This window comes from Myripristis murdjan, chromosome 2 (genome assembly GCF_902150065.1).
Source record: "Myripristis murdjan chromosome 2, fMyrMur1.1, whole genome shotgun sequence".
Lineage (NCBI taxonomy): Eukaryota > Metazoa > Chordata > Actinopteri > Holocentriformes > Holocentridae > Myripristis > Myripristis murdjan.
Window position 1 is genome coordinate 7,980,404 of NC_043981.1, and position 19,405 is coordinate 7,999,808.

Genomic DNA, 19,405 nt, shown 5'->3' on the forward strand with positions numbered 1-19,405 from the left:
AAAGAATAAATTAATTCAAGTGAGCCGGCACATGACAGCAGCCGCTCTGGACGGGGCGTGAGCGGAGGTTGGAGGGCTCTTGCGTTTGAGGGATATGAGGGAGGCATGGAGTCTCAGCTGACCGGCCTCTGACAGGAAAATCTAATTAGCAGACCCGGTATCACAAGTGTGGCTGCCGGATTTAGCCGAGGCAAAGTCCAAGAGGCTATCTGCTCGTCTGCTCCTCGAGGTTGGGAGAAGAAAAATCAAGTAACAGTCCTCACACAGAGCAAAGCTCTCCTGCTGCAGGAGCCGGGCCAAAACTGTTACTGCTGCACACACACACACACACACACACACACACACACACACACACACACACACACACACAGAGTCTGGAGAGCATGTCGAGGGCCCCGGCCAGGAGGAGCAGAGATTTCAGGAAAATTGATGACTTGTGACCGCTTCACTTGTGGCCAGAGGCAATTTACTTGTTCCAGTCGATCATATAATAATAGGAATAATAAGAAAATATGTGCATCACATGTACAGAGTACACAAACATCAAGCACTGAGGAGGAAAGAAAGAAAGAAAGAAAGAAATTAAACTGAGAAAGAAAAAGACGAACAGAAAGAAGAGACTGGAAAAGAAAGAAAGAAAAAAAGAAAGAGGGAGGGTGACAGAAAAAGAATGAAAGGAAACATTGAGAGAAAGAAAGAAACAAACAAACAAACAAAGAAACAAAGAGGAATGGGAAGGATGGGAGAAAAGAAAGAATGAAAGAAAACACTGAAAGAAAAAAATTAAATGAATCATTGAGGAAGACAAAAGAAAGAAAGAAAGAAAGAAATGAATGAATCAAAAAAGCAAAAGAAAAAATGTTTTCCTAACGTTATGGAAACACTCCTTGTAACAGTAACTTGCTAAATGCTAACTGTAACGGTGTGTGTGTGTGTGTGTTTGTTTGTGTGCGTGCGTGTGCGCGTGCTGACCGTGGCAGCGCCGCTGTCCAATGAGGCCGCGGCACTTCCGCCTCCTCCATGCAAACACAAACGTGACATTTCCTCTCGGTGCTCGCTGCTCTCCGCTGCTCCACTGCGATGCCCAGGCTGCACTGTTAGCCCGACCACTTTGCCCAATCTCAGCGCCCTGACCCGGGGGAAGCACACCCGCCACCGCCGCGCCTTGTTGTTTTCTTTCCCTCGTTATTCTCTCCGTTTGTTCCGGACATGCCTAACATCGTGCTTTTTAGCGGGAGCTCTCACCACGACCTCTCTCAGAAAGTGGCGGACCGCCTCGGACTGGAGCTGGGGAAAGTCATAACTAAAAAATTCAGCAACCAGGAGACGTGGTGAGTGTGTGTTCACAGTCATGTCCGGAGAGAGTGTGTGTGTGTCCTGACATTAACGTGTAGCTACAGTGAACATGACACACATAGGCGCTTTGCACGACGGCTCCCTGTGTATCACATGTGCGTGTGTTAGCCCAAAGCTAACAATAGTTTACCGTGAGCTCTCCACGTGACTAGCTAGCCACATGTAAACACAGCGGGCTAACAGGCTAACAGGAAACTGCGTCCATTATCGGACACTGGCGCCACTGTAGTCTCTCCGTCTACTTTCCATTAAACACCTCCATTTTAGCTAATTGGCGTTGAGCATCCGAAGAAAGTGTAGGCGAACACAGCCCGTGTGGCGTTACTTTGCACAAGTCTGCTTTTCACTTGACGGCTGGCCGCGGACGACACAAATTTCCCACATCTCCGAGTGAAATATGCGTCTGCAGCCGTTTTTCCAAGTAATGGAGTGACCATATGTGCGCTGTTTTTGTCCAAACTGCGAGAAAGACGAGTGCTACAGGGGAAACGCGCACATCGACAAGGCGGGGACCTGTCCGATAATGGATGCACGGTTGTTAGCTGCAGTGTAACGGGCGGCTCGGTAGCTAACTTGGCGACGGAAACGACTTGTCTGGCTCGGTGTTGAGCGGCCTAAAATCCTACTACTTCACTTATAAAGTCACAGCAACCACTTTAAATGAAACGACAGAGGCGCCCAGACATTATAGTGTAATAACAAGTAGTTTTCAGCAGCCGCTCAGATTAAATAAGAGGTCTCTGCTCTCCCCCTGCTTTGCCAGAGGAGAGTTAAATCACATGCATTACATTTGTGATCATATCTGCCGTGAGTGCTGCCAGCTATCTTCATGTATGATCAGCTCTGCAAAGGATTAATATATCTCACTTTAACGGCCTATGTTGCCTGGCCTTGAACTGGGAGGTCAAACCTGCAGGGCTTGTACCTTTTTACACACTGACCTCAGCCTCTGCCCTCCAGCAGGATGAGCTGAATTCACCAGTTCACTGCTTTTTTTTTTTTTTTTTTTTTTTTTTTTTATGAATGATGTTTTATTTGGAGAGATGAGGTTCACTGCTCCCACAGCCAGAGCTCATTTCATTCCTAAAATAGTGCATCTGTGTGTTTTTCCCCCCTGATTGTGTAAAGGGCAGATGTGCAGAGTATTAATGTGTTTGTGCTCCTGTAGCCCTGTGTGATGGACGGTATTAACATTGTTGGGGTTAAGGATTTGATTCCTGTCTGGGTCACTGATGCACTCGCGGTGCTGTAATGCACTTTGGATAAAAGCATCTGCACAAATGGCGTGTGTGTATTTTGAATGCTTTTACTCGTATGATACCATGAATGAATGCATTCCAACACAGGAGGGTGGTGAAAATGCTCCACTCGCTCGTATTTACTTGTGCTTTGCTTTAAGACCCGCTCTGCTGCAGTGTTGCCACCTCAAACTTCGCAAAATCAAGGGAAAACTCTGATTAGCTGTGCTGTGTCTCTAGGGAACGCAGCTGTTTGGGTGACACCAAGTGCAAAGAAACAAGATTATTATTTTCTTGTCCTCGCTGTCTGAAAGGGGAGGCGAACACAGTGAGCTAATCGTGGCTCTTTTCTCACAACTTTGACGCACACATTTTGCCTGGTTGACTTGCGGAGGTCAAGGACCAAGGCAGCGGGAGCTGATTACTTATTCCTGGGAATAAAACATCAGGGTTAGCGCTGTTGTTTGCACAGGGAGAAATGTCCAAATAAAGATTTTATTGACAATGTCTTGCTTAATGTTAGAGTGTAATTGCTGTAGTGTAGCACAGTGTTTCCCAATCTGCTGGTTTTGATCCCAAAATTGGCTGAAAATTTGTTCTGACCATGTTGTAGCCATTTAATGGGTCACAACTACCCAATTAGGCAATATTTTGTTCTTGATCACAAACAATGGGATGTTTTCTTGAAGACAAACTAAGCCTCAGTTTAAATAAATTGATGCACTAACAAAGGAAAGAAAAGAGTGGAGGGTATTGACTCCCCTTTTAAATACTTTGATGAAACTGCAGATAAAAAGTAAGAGCTAAATTTGAGTTACATACCAGAGCAGGATGTCATGTTGTGTTTCTTTCTTTCTTTTTTCTTTTTTTTTTTTTTTTCAGAAATAAAAAAGCTCCAGAAAAAAGGCCTGTATCCTGTTTGTCCTCACTTTCTGTCTCTTTTTACTATCACATTTCAGCGTTGTCTGAAAGAAATATGTTGCTCAACATGGGCAGTGGCTTACTAACCTAATTACCTGAAAAAAATGCTTACACCTAATAATTTCTACCTGCAGTTTCTGTCAAACATGGGCAAGTCTACTAAGAGTCATTTGCATTGTGTTTGGAAAGTTGATAGTTGTTAATTCAGAAGTTAAGATAATAAAAAATAGAGTTAAATGTATGGAGGAAGGCAGTGTGAAGTGGTGGGTTTTAAGTGGTGTCAATTAAATAATTTGCAAATGGATTTACTTCTTTGCAAGCTGAGCGAAATACGGCATTCCTCTGAAATATCAGGAATGTCAGGGAATTTAATACATTTTGGGACCGTCATGGAATTTCATCAGGCTCAATTTTAAAATACAGTAAATCATTTTTCACCAAATGCAACATTTTATTTTCCATTGTGTTCATGGTTTGTTCACTTCCCCTTTGGAATAAAAGAGAATAATAAACTTTCTTTGGATTTATGAATCTTAAGTGTGTTAAACATTTTTGTAAGGGATAAAAATGTATTTTACAGTATAGTAGTACAGTATATTATAGTCATGGAAAAATCAGTGTGAACCGTGTAAATATAAATAGCAACATTTTAGACGCTTTAACTACAGTTGTAACCATTAACTCTACTTGCATGATGTAATGCTCCAGTAATCTCCTCTTCATTGGTCGCTTTTGGTCAGCAGATGTTGTTCTCACGTAGCTATCAGATGGATTTAAGGCTTGCATTGTAATTATTAGAGCTTTACAAGCAGTGCAAAGAGACAGACAAACATTGCATAAAACCGGAAATGCTTAACCACTTTCAGGCAAAGTGTACTCATACAGTGCTGACATTTTTAAAAAAAGAGAGCCTGACCTTTACAGTCCGAACCAAAAAAAAATTGTGATCAGATGACAAGTGTTGGCCTTTTAAGAGAACTCTCCTGGGCTCGTTGTGCTGCTGGGCGCAGGCCAGACGTTGACCCGTAACGGCTCCGTGTGCCGGCCGGTCACACAACCGAGCCTGAGGTCATCTTCCCCTGAGGAATGTGTGAGACACGTGCTGCTGGAGCCGGCCTCACACTGCAGCCTGTGCCCTGGGCACGCTGCTCACACATACCTTCAAATGAGCAATGGGACTCGGCCCAGACTTGTTCCTGAACATTCAAGGCACTCGTGTCTCATGTGACTTGATTCAGAATGTGTCTGAGGCCGAGGCTGCCTCCGACCTGAGTGGTTCAACATTTCTTATGGAAAATCGTGGAATTTTTAAGTCTATTCCAGACAGAGAAAAAACAGAGAATTTAAAAATTTCTTTGGAAAAGTCGTTGTGATCATGTCCACTGCAGAAAAAAACCTAAAAATACTTTTTAAAAAGATACCAGAATCTGAAGTGTGTTTTTTAAACTTTAGTCATAGAAAGACTTTTACAAAGAATTTTACATTTGACATTGAGCTGCAGTTGTGTTATTGTGTAAATGGTAAATGCTGCTGGTTACATTCGGTCAGAAGTCAGGTGGACATCCTAATGCATTGGCTCGCATTCAGAAATGATCTTATTCTGCTTCTCAGCAGCACGTTATGTTAATGCTCTAGCAGTTGAAGGTTTCAGTTGAGCTGTTTTACTCCTGTCAGCCTGAAATTGTGGAGTTTCACCCAGACATTTGTGTTCTGCTAATCAGATCTGGTTTGTTCTCACATTGTTCTGCAGTGTCGAGATCGGCGAAAGTGTGCGCGGCGAGGATGTCTACATCATTCAGAGCGGCTGCGGTGAAATTAACGACAATCTCATGGAGTTGTTGATTATGATCAATGCCTGCAAGATCGCCTCATCCTCTCGTGTCACTGCCGTCATCCCCTGCTTCCCCTACGCCCGGCAGGACAAGAAGGATAAGGTAACACACACACACACACACACAGCATCACTCCTCAACCCTTCACTGATGACTCAGTGCTCACACTACATTGATTTCTTTCACAGTTACCTGTCTGTACCTGCCCTCTCCATCCATGTGTTTTTACCAGAGACAGACCGATTAATCAGACTGGTATCTGGCATTTTGACATAATCTTTATTGATCAATATCTGTGCTCACAAAGCCAATAAACAAAAAAATTGCTGCTGTGGAACTATGTGAGCACTCCCCCGTATCTGCGGGTAAATGCTGTTGTGAAGTACAGTAAAAATTTCTTTCTTTCTTTTTCTTTTTTCTTTTTTCTTTTCTTTTTTTTTTTTTTACAAAGTTTAGTCTTTTTGATTACATGTGGATATTTTAGTTGATGTTGTACTTCAGACAGAGTGCAGATCAACTTAAGCAAACAAGAAACAAAGTAGACAATAACATTAGTAATACATAAATATTGTTTAAGTGCAGCAGTTCTCATTCGTCTCATTTTATTTTTAAATTACTGTAATTTATCAGTAGTTTCATCAGTGGTTTTTACTAGGGCTCCACCACGCTCCAGATTTCCTCAGTCAAATCAGATGGAGCCATTCAGTAAGAAGATTTAGAGTTTTTAATAATCAGTAGTCTTTGTAGATGTAATCTTTGAACAAGTGGAGATTTAAGTAGGTTAGTTAAATGGCCAGATGCTTCACGACTGTTTTGAAGTAACTTCCTCTGCTTTTAATTGACTTATTACAGTATTCAGCACAAATCCCACCTTGGGAGTTAGAAACACTGATTTACAATTAAAAAAAAAATGTTGATCTATAGTAAAATATTAGAGCAGTGGCTGGAGGGAAAAAATTAATATAAAAAAAAAATACTGTATTTGAGAGAACAGGGCATCCAGTGCTCAGCCAAACAGTGGAGACAAAGAAAGTAAAGCTCACGCCTGCAGCTCCTCCTGCCCTTTAGGGTCAGCTCTCCCTGCAGTGGAGAAGGAGGTGAAGTTAGTCCCTGAACTTCACAGGATCTGATCAGCTCCAGGTTAAGGCCGCCCTGTTGAAGTATTACAGAAGTAATCTAGGAATATGAATACTTGACTCAGACTTCATAGCCAGCTGCAGTGGGTTTCCAGTAGATGAGTCAAATCATCAAGTAGGAACAGTGATAATAGGGTCTCTGTGACTGGGAGGTGCAGTCTATAATACCTGACTTTTGTTTTCCACCTTAGACTCACAAGCAGACGTCTCAACTAATTTGCTGTGATGTCTTAATGATAAAATGTGCCTCCGTGGAGCCAAACACTAATGAAAAAAAAAAAACTTGCCTGGCAGCTTTTGTTCTCTGGGATAGAGGTGTTGTTGCTGCAGCAGGTTTACATGTTTTTAGTAGCCTCGCTGTTCTTAGGAAGCCGGTCTCTCCAGCAGACTGAGACCGGGTCCACGCTGCCTGCTTATCTTGTTAAACATTATCCCTCGCTGCCTCGGTTGTTATTGTAACCTGTGCAGCATACCAAGTCCACATGAAGCAAGAAAGAGCCTGCGTTTTTCATCCAGTTAGCACATGGCAGCGTTGTTCTGCACTTATGTGTCGTCTCTGCAGTTTTTCTTCCCTCTGCCAGCTCACAGGCTGCACAAGAGCCTTTTACTCACATGAAGGTGCAACATGCAAGGGTCAAAAAAAAAAAAAAAAAAAGCTCTGCAAGCACTTTGGCATGCCTCAGCCACATGTGCTCACTTCACGGTTGCTATGCAGTTGTGCACAGAAGGAGTTTTTTTATTTATTTATTTATTTATTTTTTTTATAAAGGGCCAGTTTCAGAGTTTCTGCACACGTCTGGAAAATCAGAAGTTTTCTCATGAGGCAAAGTAAATATTGTTCAACCTTGACACACATTTTAAATTGTCGTGGGTTGAATGTCATTCAACATGTCTTTTTTTAAGCGTGATGTGTTGACAGTGATATTATCCAGCCACAACTGCAAAACAACAATCACCTAAAATGAAACTGGAAACTCTGCAAGGACACCACAGTTGGATTTTAGTCTGAATTTACTAAATAATCCAATTTAATATACAAATGTATTTAATGCAGTATTCTTCAGTCTGTTCTTACGTGATTACTCTCACTGTACTTTCAAAACCAGCTGAATGTCAGTGGATCAAAGCTTGGAAAAGATAAAATCGTAACTTTTCAGCAAGTTAGACATCTTGTAGTGTAAAGTGAGATTTTTTTGTTTCACCAGTCTGACACTTGAGTTATTACACAGCTGCTGCTCAGTTTAACACATAAAAGTCTTGCAGCAGGCGTCTGGTTTGAGAGTCATTTTATTTTGGCGTGCCTCCTCAACATCAAACCAGCTCAGCAGCCGTCCACAGGGCCTGTTTTGTCAACAGCTCCTGAAGCCTGGCCCTCGTCGTGTTAGTTCAGAGTCTTTTTCTTTCTTTGCGGTGTGAAATCACAGAACCATGTACCGTGCGTCTTACCTGTTCTGTTACCCAAGTCACTCGGTAGAACAGTGTCAGTCCTGTGTCCCTAAAAACAAAAAGCACATCTGCAGGAGTAACAGGCTAACGCTGCCTCGAAACTCTGTGTTCCCTGATTTTACTCTGGTGCATTATTTGGTGAAAGCCACTTACTTGAATCATGCAGTTACTGTCACTTCAGAGTCGTTCTGGGAGAAGATCGTGCATTATTCATTAAGATTTTCATCTTGGTTCTTTACTTTGTCATTAAAACCCTGAAATCCACAGAATTTCTAATGCAGCACCGTCTTGGAGACCTTAAGTGGCAGGCAGACTTTAAATGAGTCCTGATACTAAAAGCAGCTTTGACAGGCACTAGAACAATTCACCAGAAAATGATGCTGATTACTCGTGACAACAATGGATTTCCAGCATTTCACCTGAAAGGAGAAAAAACTTGCAGTGCTGTGAAGTTTGGATGAATGGCTTGTCCTCAAATGACTGGCATGTCTTGATGTATCTCCCAGAGTCGGGCGCCCATATCGGCCAAGCTGGTCGCTAACATGTTGTCGGTGGCCGGAGCCGACCACATAATAACCATGGACCTCCACGCCTCACAGATCCAGGTCAGTGTGCAGCCCCTCACAGCCACTGAGCTGAAGGACTCTTAAGTGTTCTTTTAATTAACTGTGTGGGTAAATGGGCAGAAGAAGGCCCTTAAACCAGTAGCTTATGAAGTAGCTTGTGTGTCGTTTTCAAGGTTGTGTAATAATAAACAAATGTTTAACTTTATTACTGAAATCAATTATGGTTTAGTGAAACTTAACATAACTGTTACCACTGATTAACAACAGCTGTTGTGTGTTACGTTGTTACCAGCCATAAAATGTCCATTGTAATTAGTCATATATTAAGAATACAGCATGTCGTGTTTAATTTTTAGCTCATCTGGTTAAAGACGCGGGGTAATCTTTCACCTGGGTGAGAGTTTGAAGTTTTCACTTTAATTGTTTCAGTCTTTTTTTTTTTTATTTATTCAAGTTAGATGCCATAAATGAGTAAATCTGCTTCATTTCAAGTAGGGCTGTCACCATGTAACATTCTTGATTATGACTGATACCTAAAAAATGAAAGATTGATATTATATGAATAATGCGCAGTGATAATATTCTGTAAATAATCCAACTAGTTGAATCATTTGTCTTTTCACCGCCACACACACACAGTCAGTGTTGGGAGTAACGTGCTAAGTAATTGCTCTCAAAGTGTAATTAGATGTTACTTGCATTACTGTAATTGGATCGCTTTTCCCTGCAACACAATGTTTTAATTGAATTTTAGTAATCAGATTACAGTTAGTTTCCTAATGAACATCTCGTTACTTCCCTTACTCAAGCGCGTTGTAAATAAGAAGAATCCTTACAGTATTTATCACTTAACCAGAAGCCATAAGACAGGGAGAAGAAACTGTGAGAAATGTTGAATAATCAGCTGTGGTGATAATCTGTTTAGTGTAGATATACCAAAAGAGCTGGTCTAGGATCAGATATAAACTTTTATTTCAGATGACAGAATTATTGTCACTTCTCTGCTGATTTCTTACGTTTCCAACATCGTGCTCACATGAAGCTTTTGTTTTTAGGCTTGAAACTGTTTTTCTAGCAGCATTTTAGTAAACACTGTTGTTATCTATTGAGATAAATGAGGACTGTTCTCTGTCGTGTCTGTTTAAAGGGCTTTTTCGACATCGCCGTGGACAACCTTTACGCAGAGCCCGCCGTTCTCCAGTGGATCCGGGAAAATATCCCGGAGTGGAAAAACTGTATCATCGTGTCTCCAGATGCAGGCGGAGCTAAGCGGTAAATACTTTTTTTCCATCGCCACGACAAGTTCAACCCTGATTCTGAGATTCAGTTGATGTTGCAGTGAACCCGTCGCTTATCCTTGTGTCCTCTTCCTTTCCTCGGCGCAGCGTGACATCCATCGCAGACCGCCTGAACGTGGAATTCGCCCTCATCCACAAAGAGAGGAAGAAGGCCAACGAGGTGGACCGCATGGTGCTGGTGGGCGACGTCAAGGACCGCGTGGCCATCCTGGTGGACGACATGGCCGACACCTGCGGCACCATCTGCCACGCCGCCGACAAGTCAGCACCTTTTTTTGTTCTTATTTTGACCGAGTAGAATTAACGTGGCTCAGCTCTGTGGCCTGTGAGCTGTGGAGGACGAACCAGACTGGAGCACTCAGCTTGCATCTCTTAAGATCACAAAATATATGTGGACTTGAGGTCTTGATGTGGCAGCTGCAGCATTTTGAGCTTAAACTGATAAGGCATGTTGATAATTTTCGCGTTACAGCATCAGCACTGCAGATAAAGTTTGTAAAGAAAAATGGGATTTGTTTTCCACGCGTTATCAAGTCCAGCCGATTCCCTCGATGAGATGAATGAACATTCCCCGTTAAGCAATGAGATAAGGGTCAAGGTGAATTTGTAGTTCTCTGAAACTTGGAATACATTACACACTAAGGATTTTCACCCTCACTATGAGATTTACTTTGGCAACAAGCCACTCAAGGCCATGCTTCATAGTGATTTCTGAACAGCTGCAAGAAGAGCTACTGCTTGTGTCTAAAATTATCTTAGCCGTCCTAAAATAACCGAATAGAGGCTCATTGCATTTATAAAAGAGTCACTTGTGATTAAAGATTGAAGTGTGCAATTGTTGATTACCGTATTCCCTCCAGAAATGAGTCTTTCAAGACGAGCTTCACAGTGCTGCTGTTACACAACATATAGGGACAACTGTTAGCTGAGGATTTTGGTTATTGCGTTTATAATTGATTAAACTGTTCACAGGTTTCACATCAAACATGATTATGCAGCTGCAAGAAATGTTTTGAGCTTTCTGTATGATGGGGCCAACACACACCACATTAAACTCTCGTGACCCTTCCTCCCTCCAGGCTGATCGATGCCGGAGCAATAAAGGTCTACGCCATCCTCACACACGGGATATTCTCTGGTCCAGCCATCTCCCGTATCAACAACGCCCCGTTTGAGGCGGTGGTGGTGACCAACACCATCCCCCAGGAGGAGAAGATGAAGTCGTGCCCCAAAATACAGGTACACACACACACACACTCACACACACAAAACACACAGCTCTCGCTTGAATCAATACAGCATTTCATTTTTTACATTTGAGTGATTATCCTCTGTCATAGGTGTTACTCAAATGAGACAGTATGATTAATGTGCTCTCATATACTGCCGCATTTGGAACGGCCTTAATGCTCACGTAACTGTACTGATGCATATTAAATTATTAGTTTCATTTGGTTTTTGTGAACCTTTTGACGCCCACTGTTCTGCTTTTATAGAGGTTACATTTTCCACTTCTTCAATCTGTTGACCTGCTGAATGTGTCAGTCACAAGTTGCCCTGTCAAGTGTGTACACCAGATACGGTTGAAACACGAAAGTTTGACTCTAAATCTGTCTAAAACCATGAAGTGTCTTAACGAGTACAGTCTGAAGGGACTGGTAGCCAAGTTACCAGGTTACAACCAAGTTAGATGTAACTAATGCAAACAATGGTGACATCATGTGGTGTAACTTAAAACATGGCAAGCAGTTTCTCCTCCTTTCCAAAGCTTGTCAAAGTGAAATCTGCCACAAAAAGCTTCCCCTCCTCATACACAGCTCAGGTTTTTCAAAATCATCAAACCACATGAAACTGACAAAAGGGGGAGGATATTTCATTGAAATCATCTTAAGGAACAATAAAACATGAAATACAGCCGAGTTCAGACGACAAACTGTCCTCTGATAAAGGCATTAAACCTTCCTTTGTCTGGGGGTAATCAGATTTGTCAACGCTGGTACGCAGAGGAAAGCTCTCATCATGTTCACAATATGTTCATAATCTTGGTTTGTGCCATATAACAACAGACCATTTCATAAATAACACGAGGAACAGTTTGCTCCATGTATTAGTAATATCACAGTGTAATGGCTTCTGAAAATTAAGTCTTTGATAAAAACCGTTTCAGTTGCTGCAACCATTTCAAACTCAAACTTGGTGACAGTTTCCGTTCAGACTTGTCCACATTTGAGCTCAGGCTGAATTGGTGCAAGACAGCATGTCTGCTCACGGGGGAGAAAGGGTGTTTTTTGTTTAAACCAGTTGGATTGTGGTGCTCAGGTGACAGCCGTGTTGTTTCCCGCAGGTCATCGACATATCAATGATCCTGGCGGAGGCGATCAGGAGAACCCACAACGGCGAGTCAGTGTCCTACCTCTTCAGCCACGTCCCCCTGTAAAGGACACGAGGAGACAGGACGCTCGGCTTGCACCTTTGGCCACATCTCTGCCAGGAAGCCCTAAAGCCCCTGGCTGTTTTGGCCAATCCCGTGTGACTTCTTCAAGGTCACGCCCCACGCATTATCATTTGACATTTCCACCTGGGAGGCAGAGCAAACCATCACTTCCTTATTTTGAAGACCAACAAGTTTCTATTTATGAGTTATCACCTTTTTGTCTCTTTGTGTATTGTTTTCTTCTTTTGTTTCAGCATCAGCCTTGCCGACCTCGAACCCCAAACGTCTGACCGCCACTTTAACCAAAAGGGTCCATTAAATAGCAGAGTATTTTTTTGTAAATTTGCTATGAATTAAGCATTCCATGTTGTGATGATAAATGTTTCACCCATTCTGCTTCATAAGAAGAAAAAAAGAAAAATGGTGTGTGTGCGAGATAGAGGTGCACCTTTTCCCTAAGTGTTCCCTTAACTGCTGCAAAGAGTATTAAAACTTACAGGCTTAGTAAAACTGTTAATTAGCTGACGCTGTATTCAGTTAGATTAATAGCTTATGCTCAGTATTAAAATCAGGAAAACAGGAGCATTAATGTTCCCGTTAATTGCCTAAAAGCTCCCACACGCAGAACTACCCTGTCTATAGTTTTGTACTTTAGACCACAACACAGGAGGCCGAGTGGGAATAACAGACTCAACACACTGCATCAACGTGTTTTCAGATATTCACCTTTTCAGTCCAATAGTACTGAGCTTTAACAAATGTGCTGATGTGTCTTGCCTCTGCAGTTACAACTTCTGCACCTGAATGAGCTGCTGTTTTTACTAGACAAAGCAACAACCTTCATTAGTCAATATATTTGTTTTGGTTAAAAAAAAAAAAAAAAAAAATCACTGAAGTAAGTTAGTTGCTACTAATATTGGTCAGGTTTCACACGGGTGCACAATCCATGTTTCAAAAGGTCATGTCAACTAATTGAGCCCAAAGGTTGGTTATGGGGGTATATTTCAGTTAGGATGTAAGATAAAGTCTTAAAAAAAAAAGTGTAATTCTTACAGTTGTCGTGGGTCTGCTGTTTGGAGCTTTTGTTTAAACCAGACAGGTTTCACAGTTAGCCTATAGGTGGAAAAAATAATGGAGTTATTATTTCTTTTTTCTTTTTTTTTCTTTTTTTTATAAAACATTTCCACTTGTTTGACAATAAAGCTTTGACAATGGCTTACAGATCCACTGTACTGTCTATCCTTGAGTTATTTTCTTCCTCTTCTGTACACACACAACAAATACACATCGTGCAAGTTACCACGTTTGTGTGGCTACTGTGTCCTTCATTTTGTTTGACAGATGATTGGCAATACTGTGTGATAAATTGCATTCCTAATTTAAACAACCCAATAGTGATATAAGGATATTTTATCACAGGAGGGAAGTTCAAAGGTCAGCCGCCTTAGCTGGTAAAGTCAAGTAGATTTTCAGTTCCTTTGCTCAAGGACCTTTCAAGAGGGTGGATGCTTGCTGACAATAATAAGCTTTATTTATAAAGCACCATTGAGGATGTGCAACTCAAAGTTCTGCACAGAGCAAAGATAAAAACAGTAACAGCAAGCACAAAACAAGACAAAAGCAAGAAAAATAAACAATCTGTACAAATGAATAAAACTAGGTAAAAAGCTTGGAATTTTTCAGACAAGTGGCTTTGACGTAGGTGATGTGGGTTATCTTCCTACACGCAAAACCATCCTGCAGCCTCAAATTATATGTACGGAAACTTACTGCAGCATCATCTCCTGACATAAGCTTATGACATAAGCTTAGTAATTGCACCTATGTGGAGCTGAAAACTGGGAGTGTAACATGGAGAAGAGGATGAGGATTTAAGCTGCAGGCACGCTGTGTGTCCACCAGGTGGAGCCCGCTCTACACGCTTGTGCATACAAGTGATGAAGGGAGATTTTGCGCCACTAAAGTCAAAAGTAACCTATTGTGACACCCAATACAGATGTATTAATGTGTTAAATGTTGTCCTAAGGTGTAAACAGAGCTTTAGTGATGGATTAATGAAAATTTGTGGCATAATACAGACATGACAGACATATTACTGACAAAAAAGGAGATAGAGAACAGCATTAAACACCGTAAGAGCAATGAAAACTCACTATTGAGCATCACACTCCCACTATCAGCGCTATATTTTGCTTTTAGGAGGTTTATCGTGCATGTGTGTGAGATTTCAGGCTCACACAGGAGCATCAGGATGCAGGTTGTGTGTCTCTCCAGCAGGGGGATACGGAGGATGGGAACTGGTGATGTCAGATGTCATTAGCATATTTCTGACTATATCTGATGCTTGCGCAAAGACGCGCCACTACTGCTGCAACGCATTGACCAGAGACCTACCATCCTCCAGTCAAAACTTTGGTAAGCACCATTAAACAAATTATTTCTCTTCAGTATATTTCATACAGCTCTACGGCACTGAAAAGACGCGATTGGTGTGAGAAATGTGATGAGGGTGCAGATATTAGGATGAAGTCCTCTCTCAGACGTAACCAAGGACAAAAGATTAGATAATATGCGCTTTCAGAGGATGAAGCCTGCGTTGTAGCGGAATAGTTTCGGCGTAAAACGCGTCAATTTGACAGATCTAGTTGCTGTGCATGCGTCTTTGGCAGAGGCATTACCAAGCTATTTCCTTTGTTACCGTTTGGCTGAAACGCAGGCAGCCCTGTTTCATTAAAATGATGCCAAAACCCATTCGCAGCGCGCCCTTTTATCGCTTTATTCGCAAAGCCAGCGGGTGTATTCGAGCTGGTGGGCATTTTTTTCTTTTTTTTTTTCTTTGCGGAGTTGAACTTGGATTTAACAGCCGATGGATGAGCATAATGCCAATCTGGGCGGTGGTTCCTCCAGATTGCGCCCCATGTTCCCCCAAGGGAGACGTACGTGACAAGTGAATTTGCGGATGTGAGACACGTGGAAAGTCCCTCGCTGGCCGCACACAAATAACTGTTTAACCTCACCAATATCATTTTAATACTCTCTCCAAGGCGATTTTATAGGAATAACTGCACAGGCAGGCAGGTTTTTTTTTTTTTTTTTTTTTTTTTTTTTTTAAATTTCGCCCCTCTCCTGCTCTCCCCAGCATGGGAACTTCCATTGTTATGTAAATGCGGGGTTTGAACGCCGCGGATGGAGCTCATTGTTTGGTGCCGCCTGTGCCTCTGTGCAACATCCCGGGCTCAGTGCTGGATAACGGGACGGACGGCAGGCAAATCAGCCTGGGCAGAGCCGCGGGCGAACAAAAGAATGCGGACGCAGCCTTGCACATGAGGGAGGAGGAGGAGGAAGGAGGAGGAGGGGGACTAGTTTGCGGTTGCGCATGTAGTTAGATGATTTTAGCTGCAGTGCTTTCATCTTTTTCCGAGCAGGTAAAAAGGAGGGGCTCGGGCGTCGCCTCTTGTCAAATCAGTATACGTTCTGTCGAAGAAAAAAAATAAGCCACTTAAATCAGTTTATTTCGCAATCCATAATCATCCATCATCCCTCCTCCCTCACGCGGAATAGTTCCTCAACAGCGGCTTGCCAACTACCGGTTGCTAGGCGACGCATAAGTAGTGTAGTGATTTCAGGTTGGCGGATTAATACGTAAATGGGTGCAGCAGGTGTGTGTGTGTGTGTGTGTTAGGAGCTGTCTAACTTGGTGTTTTTTTCTTTTCTTTCTTTTTTCTTCCAAATCAAGACTCACTGCAACAATGTCTGACAAACCCGACCTGGACGAGGTGACCAAGTTCGACAAGTCCAAGCTAAAGAAGACAGAGACGCAGGAGAAGAACCCCCTGCCTACAAAAGAAAGTAAGGCATTATTATTAGTATTATTATTATTATTATTTGCGGGGTTGTGTGCACAGGTTGCTTTTTTGGCCATTTGTGTGCACCGTAGTGCGGCTGATGGTCATTGTTTGGGTGATGGTGCGTGAGGCTTTTTGCAGGAGTCTCACTTGTGCTCTCTCTCTCTCTCTCTTCCTCTCTGCAGCCATCGAACAGGAGAAGGCAGCGAGTTAAGCCCCTCCCTGCCATCATGCACTGTACACCCCCTCCTCCTGCATTGCCTTCTTTTCAGTCACTTCTTTTAGCTGTATAACTTTGTATCCGAAATTATGAAAGGACAACAACAACAACCAAGCTGCACGGTCAGCGGACGGATGACGTCCTGGTCGCTCGGCCCCCCCGTCCCCACAACAACAACAACAACAACAACAACAACAAGAACAAGAACCACCGCCACTGCTGGCAGCCATCCCGCTTTAAAGTGATGCTCTTGTCCTCTCGTGGAGGTGAGGAAGCTGTGTCTGAGGGAGCGTGCAGAAGACGGGCCCCGACGGTGCATGTCTTACCCTCCCCACCATCGGCGACATGCAGCAGAGAGGCCTGATGGACGGGGCGTGGCCTGTGTCCCAGGAAGCGCATCATCGTCTCCACCACCACCCAACTTCCTGTGTGGCTGCTTACGCGCCAAAAAGCCGAGGCGTCGAGCTTTTTTTTTTATTTTTCTAAATTTCGGAAAATGCACAACTTATTTGTTTTTACGCTGGTCAAAACATAATACCCTAAAATTGATGCCGTTGTCTGTCACAATATTTTTTTTTTTTTCTATGTGCACAAGGATTAAAAAAGAAAAAAAGGAATCCACCTTGATCTGGGAGATACTCAAATGGACTTTATTTACGTTGATATTTTTGTAATTGTATTGTACTTTGACCCTTTTTATCAGTGTGATTCGGGATAGCTTTTGTGTTGCACCCTGTCTCTGAATTGTCTCAAAATGAGGAAAAAGAAAAAAAAATACTGGAAATTGACTCCATGTGTTTGCTTTCAACCGTAGATCAAAAATTCTTTGGAGTTTTGTAAAAGTCCCAGCAGTCATGTTACTCTGCCACAAACCATTACCAGTAATGGAAAACCGTGAAATGTTGTAATAAAAAAGAATTTGTTACTAAGACGTGTACTGCGATGTGCTTCTCCTGGCATTGCAACACAAACCCACAACCATCCACACACGCTCACAGCACATTTTACCATCGGGAGGTACACTTAACCCAGTTTCTATTGACAAATATTTGACTTGCATTGAAGCGGCCGCAATTTTCCAGTTAATGATTGCCTGATCTGACTCTAACCCACTTTTCACACCACCTCACACGCCGCAGATGCCCAACAATCCTGTAATGTTACTTAAGGGATGAGGCCGTTGCACTAATAAAAGGCTTAAATGGCTGTCAGAGCGGCCGCGCAGGGATTTGCAAACGGGAGCCGAGCTGTGAGCACGGGGTGGGGAAATGAAAGCGTCTTGTTGGGCCACCTGTCACGCGAGGCATTTTTCTTAAATATGTTGTGAATATCACTGTCAGCACCACCCTCACCTTTTAAGCCCGTTATTATCCGAGGCGCACTTAAGCTGTGGGAACAAAATGGCCTCTAATCCAGCCTCCCACGGTCCAGGAAGTGGGCTGCGCACAGTGAAGTAAACAGTGGGGGAACTTTGCTCACTTGAGGCATGAGCGGGCGAGCCAAACAATGCAAAAGAGCTTAGTTGATAGAAGCTAAATTCAGCATCTCAACAAATGATTTAGCCTCGATCTCAGGGTTAAAATAAAATAAGAACAAATCTGCAAACAGGATGAAATAATCCCACTTGTTTCCAATGTAGTTTTACTGATTTGTTTCTGGAAACATGCATAAATATGTTGAAATAATGCAGAATAAGGCCCACTAGGATGAAGATTTTGCACAGTGTATATATATAAATATGGCCAGGTTAGTCTGAGAGTGAATAATCTCAAAGCTGTCTGCTGTACTCTGTTTTTTCTCCACACTTGTCGTCATAAAGGTGCACGAATGCTATCAGCGTGCCGTATCTCTCTCCCGGTTTGATATGCCGGTGAGCAAGAGCTTAATGGTACAGCACGCCCTGACCTAGAGTACACAGTGTAGGGAGATTTACTCAGCCCAACTGCCTTCATCCTAAATTAGCCCGCACCTGCAAAATCCCTAATGGCATTAGCATGACATCGCTGACGTTTTCCTCCAAATGGAAATGCACATAATGGTGGGTTTCTTCCGATGACATGCCAACCAGACGTTTGAAAAAAAAGGAGCCATTCAGCGCTGAGATCCCCGGCTCGGTTTAGTCAGCACGGGCGCGGCGAGCCGTCATTGTGAGAGGGCCCGGCTTTGGGGAGGGCCGTGATCGCATGGGAAACGAGCGGATAAGCAGATAAATATCACAATCGTGGTTTAAGACATTATCGAGGCCTATGTGGGCCTTTTTTTTTTTTTTTTTTTTCTCCCAGGCTGACAGTGCAATTGATCTCAAGCCATGAAATAGGCCTCTTAATCGCCCATGTTAGTGTAAATGGATTGGTGCTAAGTCAGTTGCTCTTAATAAGGCATTAATCTGTGTGGAGGAGGAGGGGTGGATGTGGAGGTCAGTGGGCTAGTGCGCAGGGAAGTAGACCAGCCTCTGTTGTCATGCTGCACACACTGCGCATGGCGACTCGCTGCCCAGATGGGATTAACGCCTCCCATCGCCCTCTCTCTCTCTCCCTCCCTCCCTCCCTCTCTCTCTCTCTCTCTGTGTCTCTCTGTCTCTCGCCCCGTGGTGTGACTTCGACTCCACTGCCATGCTCGTCTTGCTGCTCCGGCAGATGGGGGAGAGTCGTGGTGCGCCGCCGGGGTCAGATGTGTCACCGAGGCCCCCGCGGGCGACCTGCTCGGTAACTCGCGGCAACCGCTGCTGCTGCTGAGTCACTTCCTGGTTTGCCGAGCTGATCCTCGTTATCCCCCCCCATGGGCCCAGGCACCAAATGTCTCACCGTGTATTGTATTCCACATGGGGAAATCTTTATTGTTAGGAGCAGGATTTCACGATTCGATACAACCACAACACAGTGGAACAGGTCAAAGTTCAGTGACGACAAAGACAAATTATTAGCTCTGCTTGTGAAACTGTGATGGGGAAGCACACGTCTGATCAGTAAAATGCCTCATCTCCATCTTGCAGTCACCAGAGGCACGTGTGCATCTCATCCGCTCGTACAACTGTCCTGATTAATTGAGAGATTGATTGATTAATGGCTGCTGAACGCCGTCACAGGAGCCAATATGGCGACCCTGGCGGTTTT

At 43.2% G+C, this 19,405-nt stretch overlaps 2 protein-coding genes across 2 annotated transcripts; both read left to right on the plus strand.

Annotated features, from left to right (window-relative positions):
• Positions 1-1,015: 1,015 nt before the first annotated feature.
• On the plus strand, positions 1,016-13,291 carry LOC115373687 (ribose-phosphate pyrophosphokinase 2). Its single transcript, XM_030072192.1, has 7 exons — positions 1,016-1,331; positions 5,266-5,449; positions 8,436-8,534; positions 9,643-9,767; positions 9,881-10,054; positions 10,873-11,032; positions 12,138-13,291. The coding sequence occupies exons 1-7, from the start codon at positions 1,210-1,212 to the stop codon at positions 12,228-12,230; spliced, it is 957 nt and encodes a 318-aa protein (XP_029928052.1). The 5' UTR covers positions 1,016-1,209; the 3' UTR covers positions 12,231-13,291.
• A 1,205-nt stretch (positions 13,292-14,496) lies between these two features.
• On the plus strand, positions 14,497-17,221 carry LOC115373694 (thymosin beta-12). The gene is made up of 3 exons (XM_030072201.1): positions 14,497-14,642; positions 15,964-16,076; positions 16,258-17,221. Exons 2-3 carry the CDS (start codon positions 15,977-15,979, stop codon positions 16,284-16,286), a joined length of 129 nt encoding a protein of 42 aa, XP_029928061.1. The 5' UTR covers positions 14,497-14,642; positions 15,964-15,976; the 3' UTR covers positions 16,287-17,221.
• Positions 17,222-19,405: the final 2,184 nt, after the last annotated feature.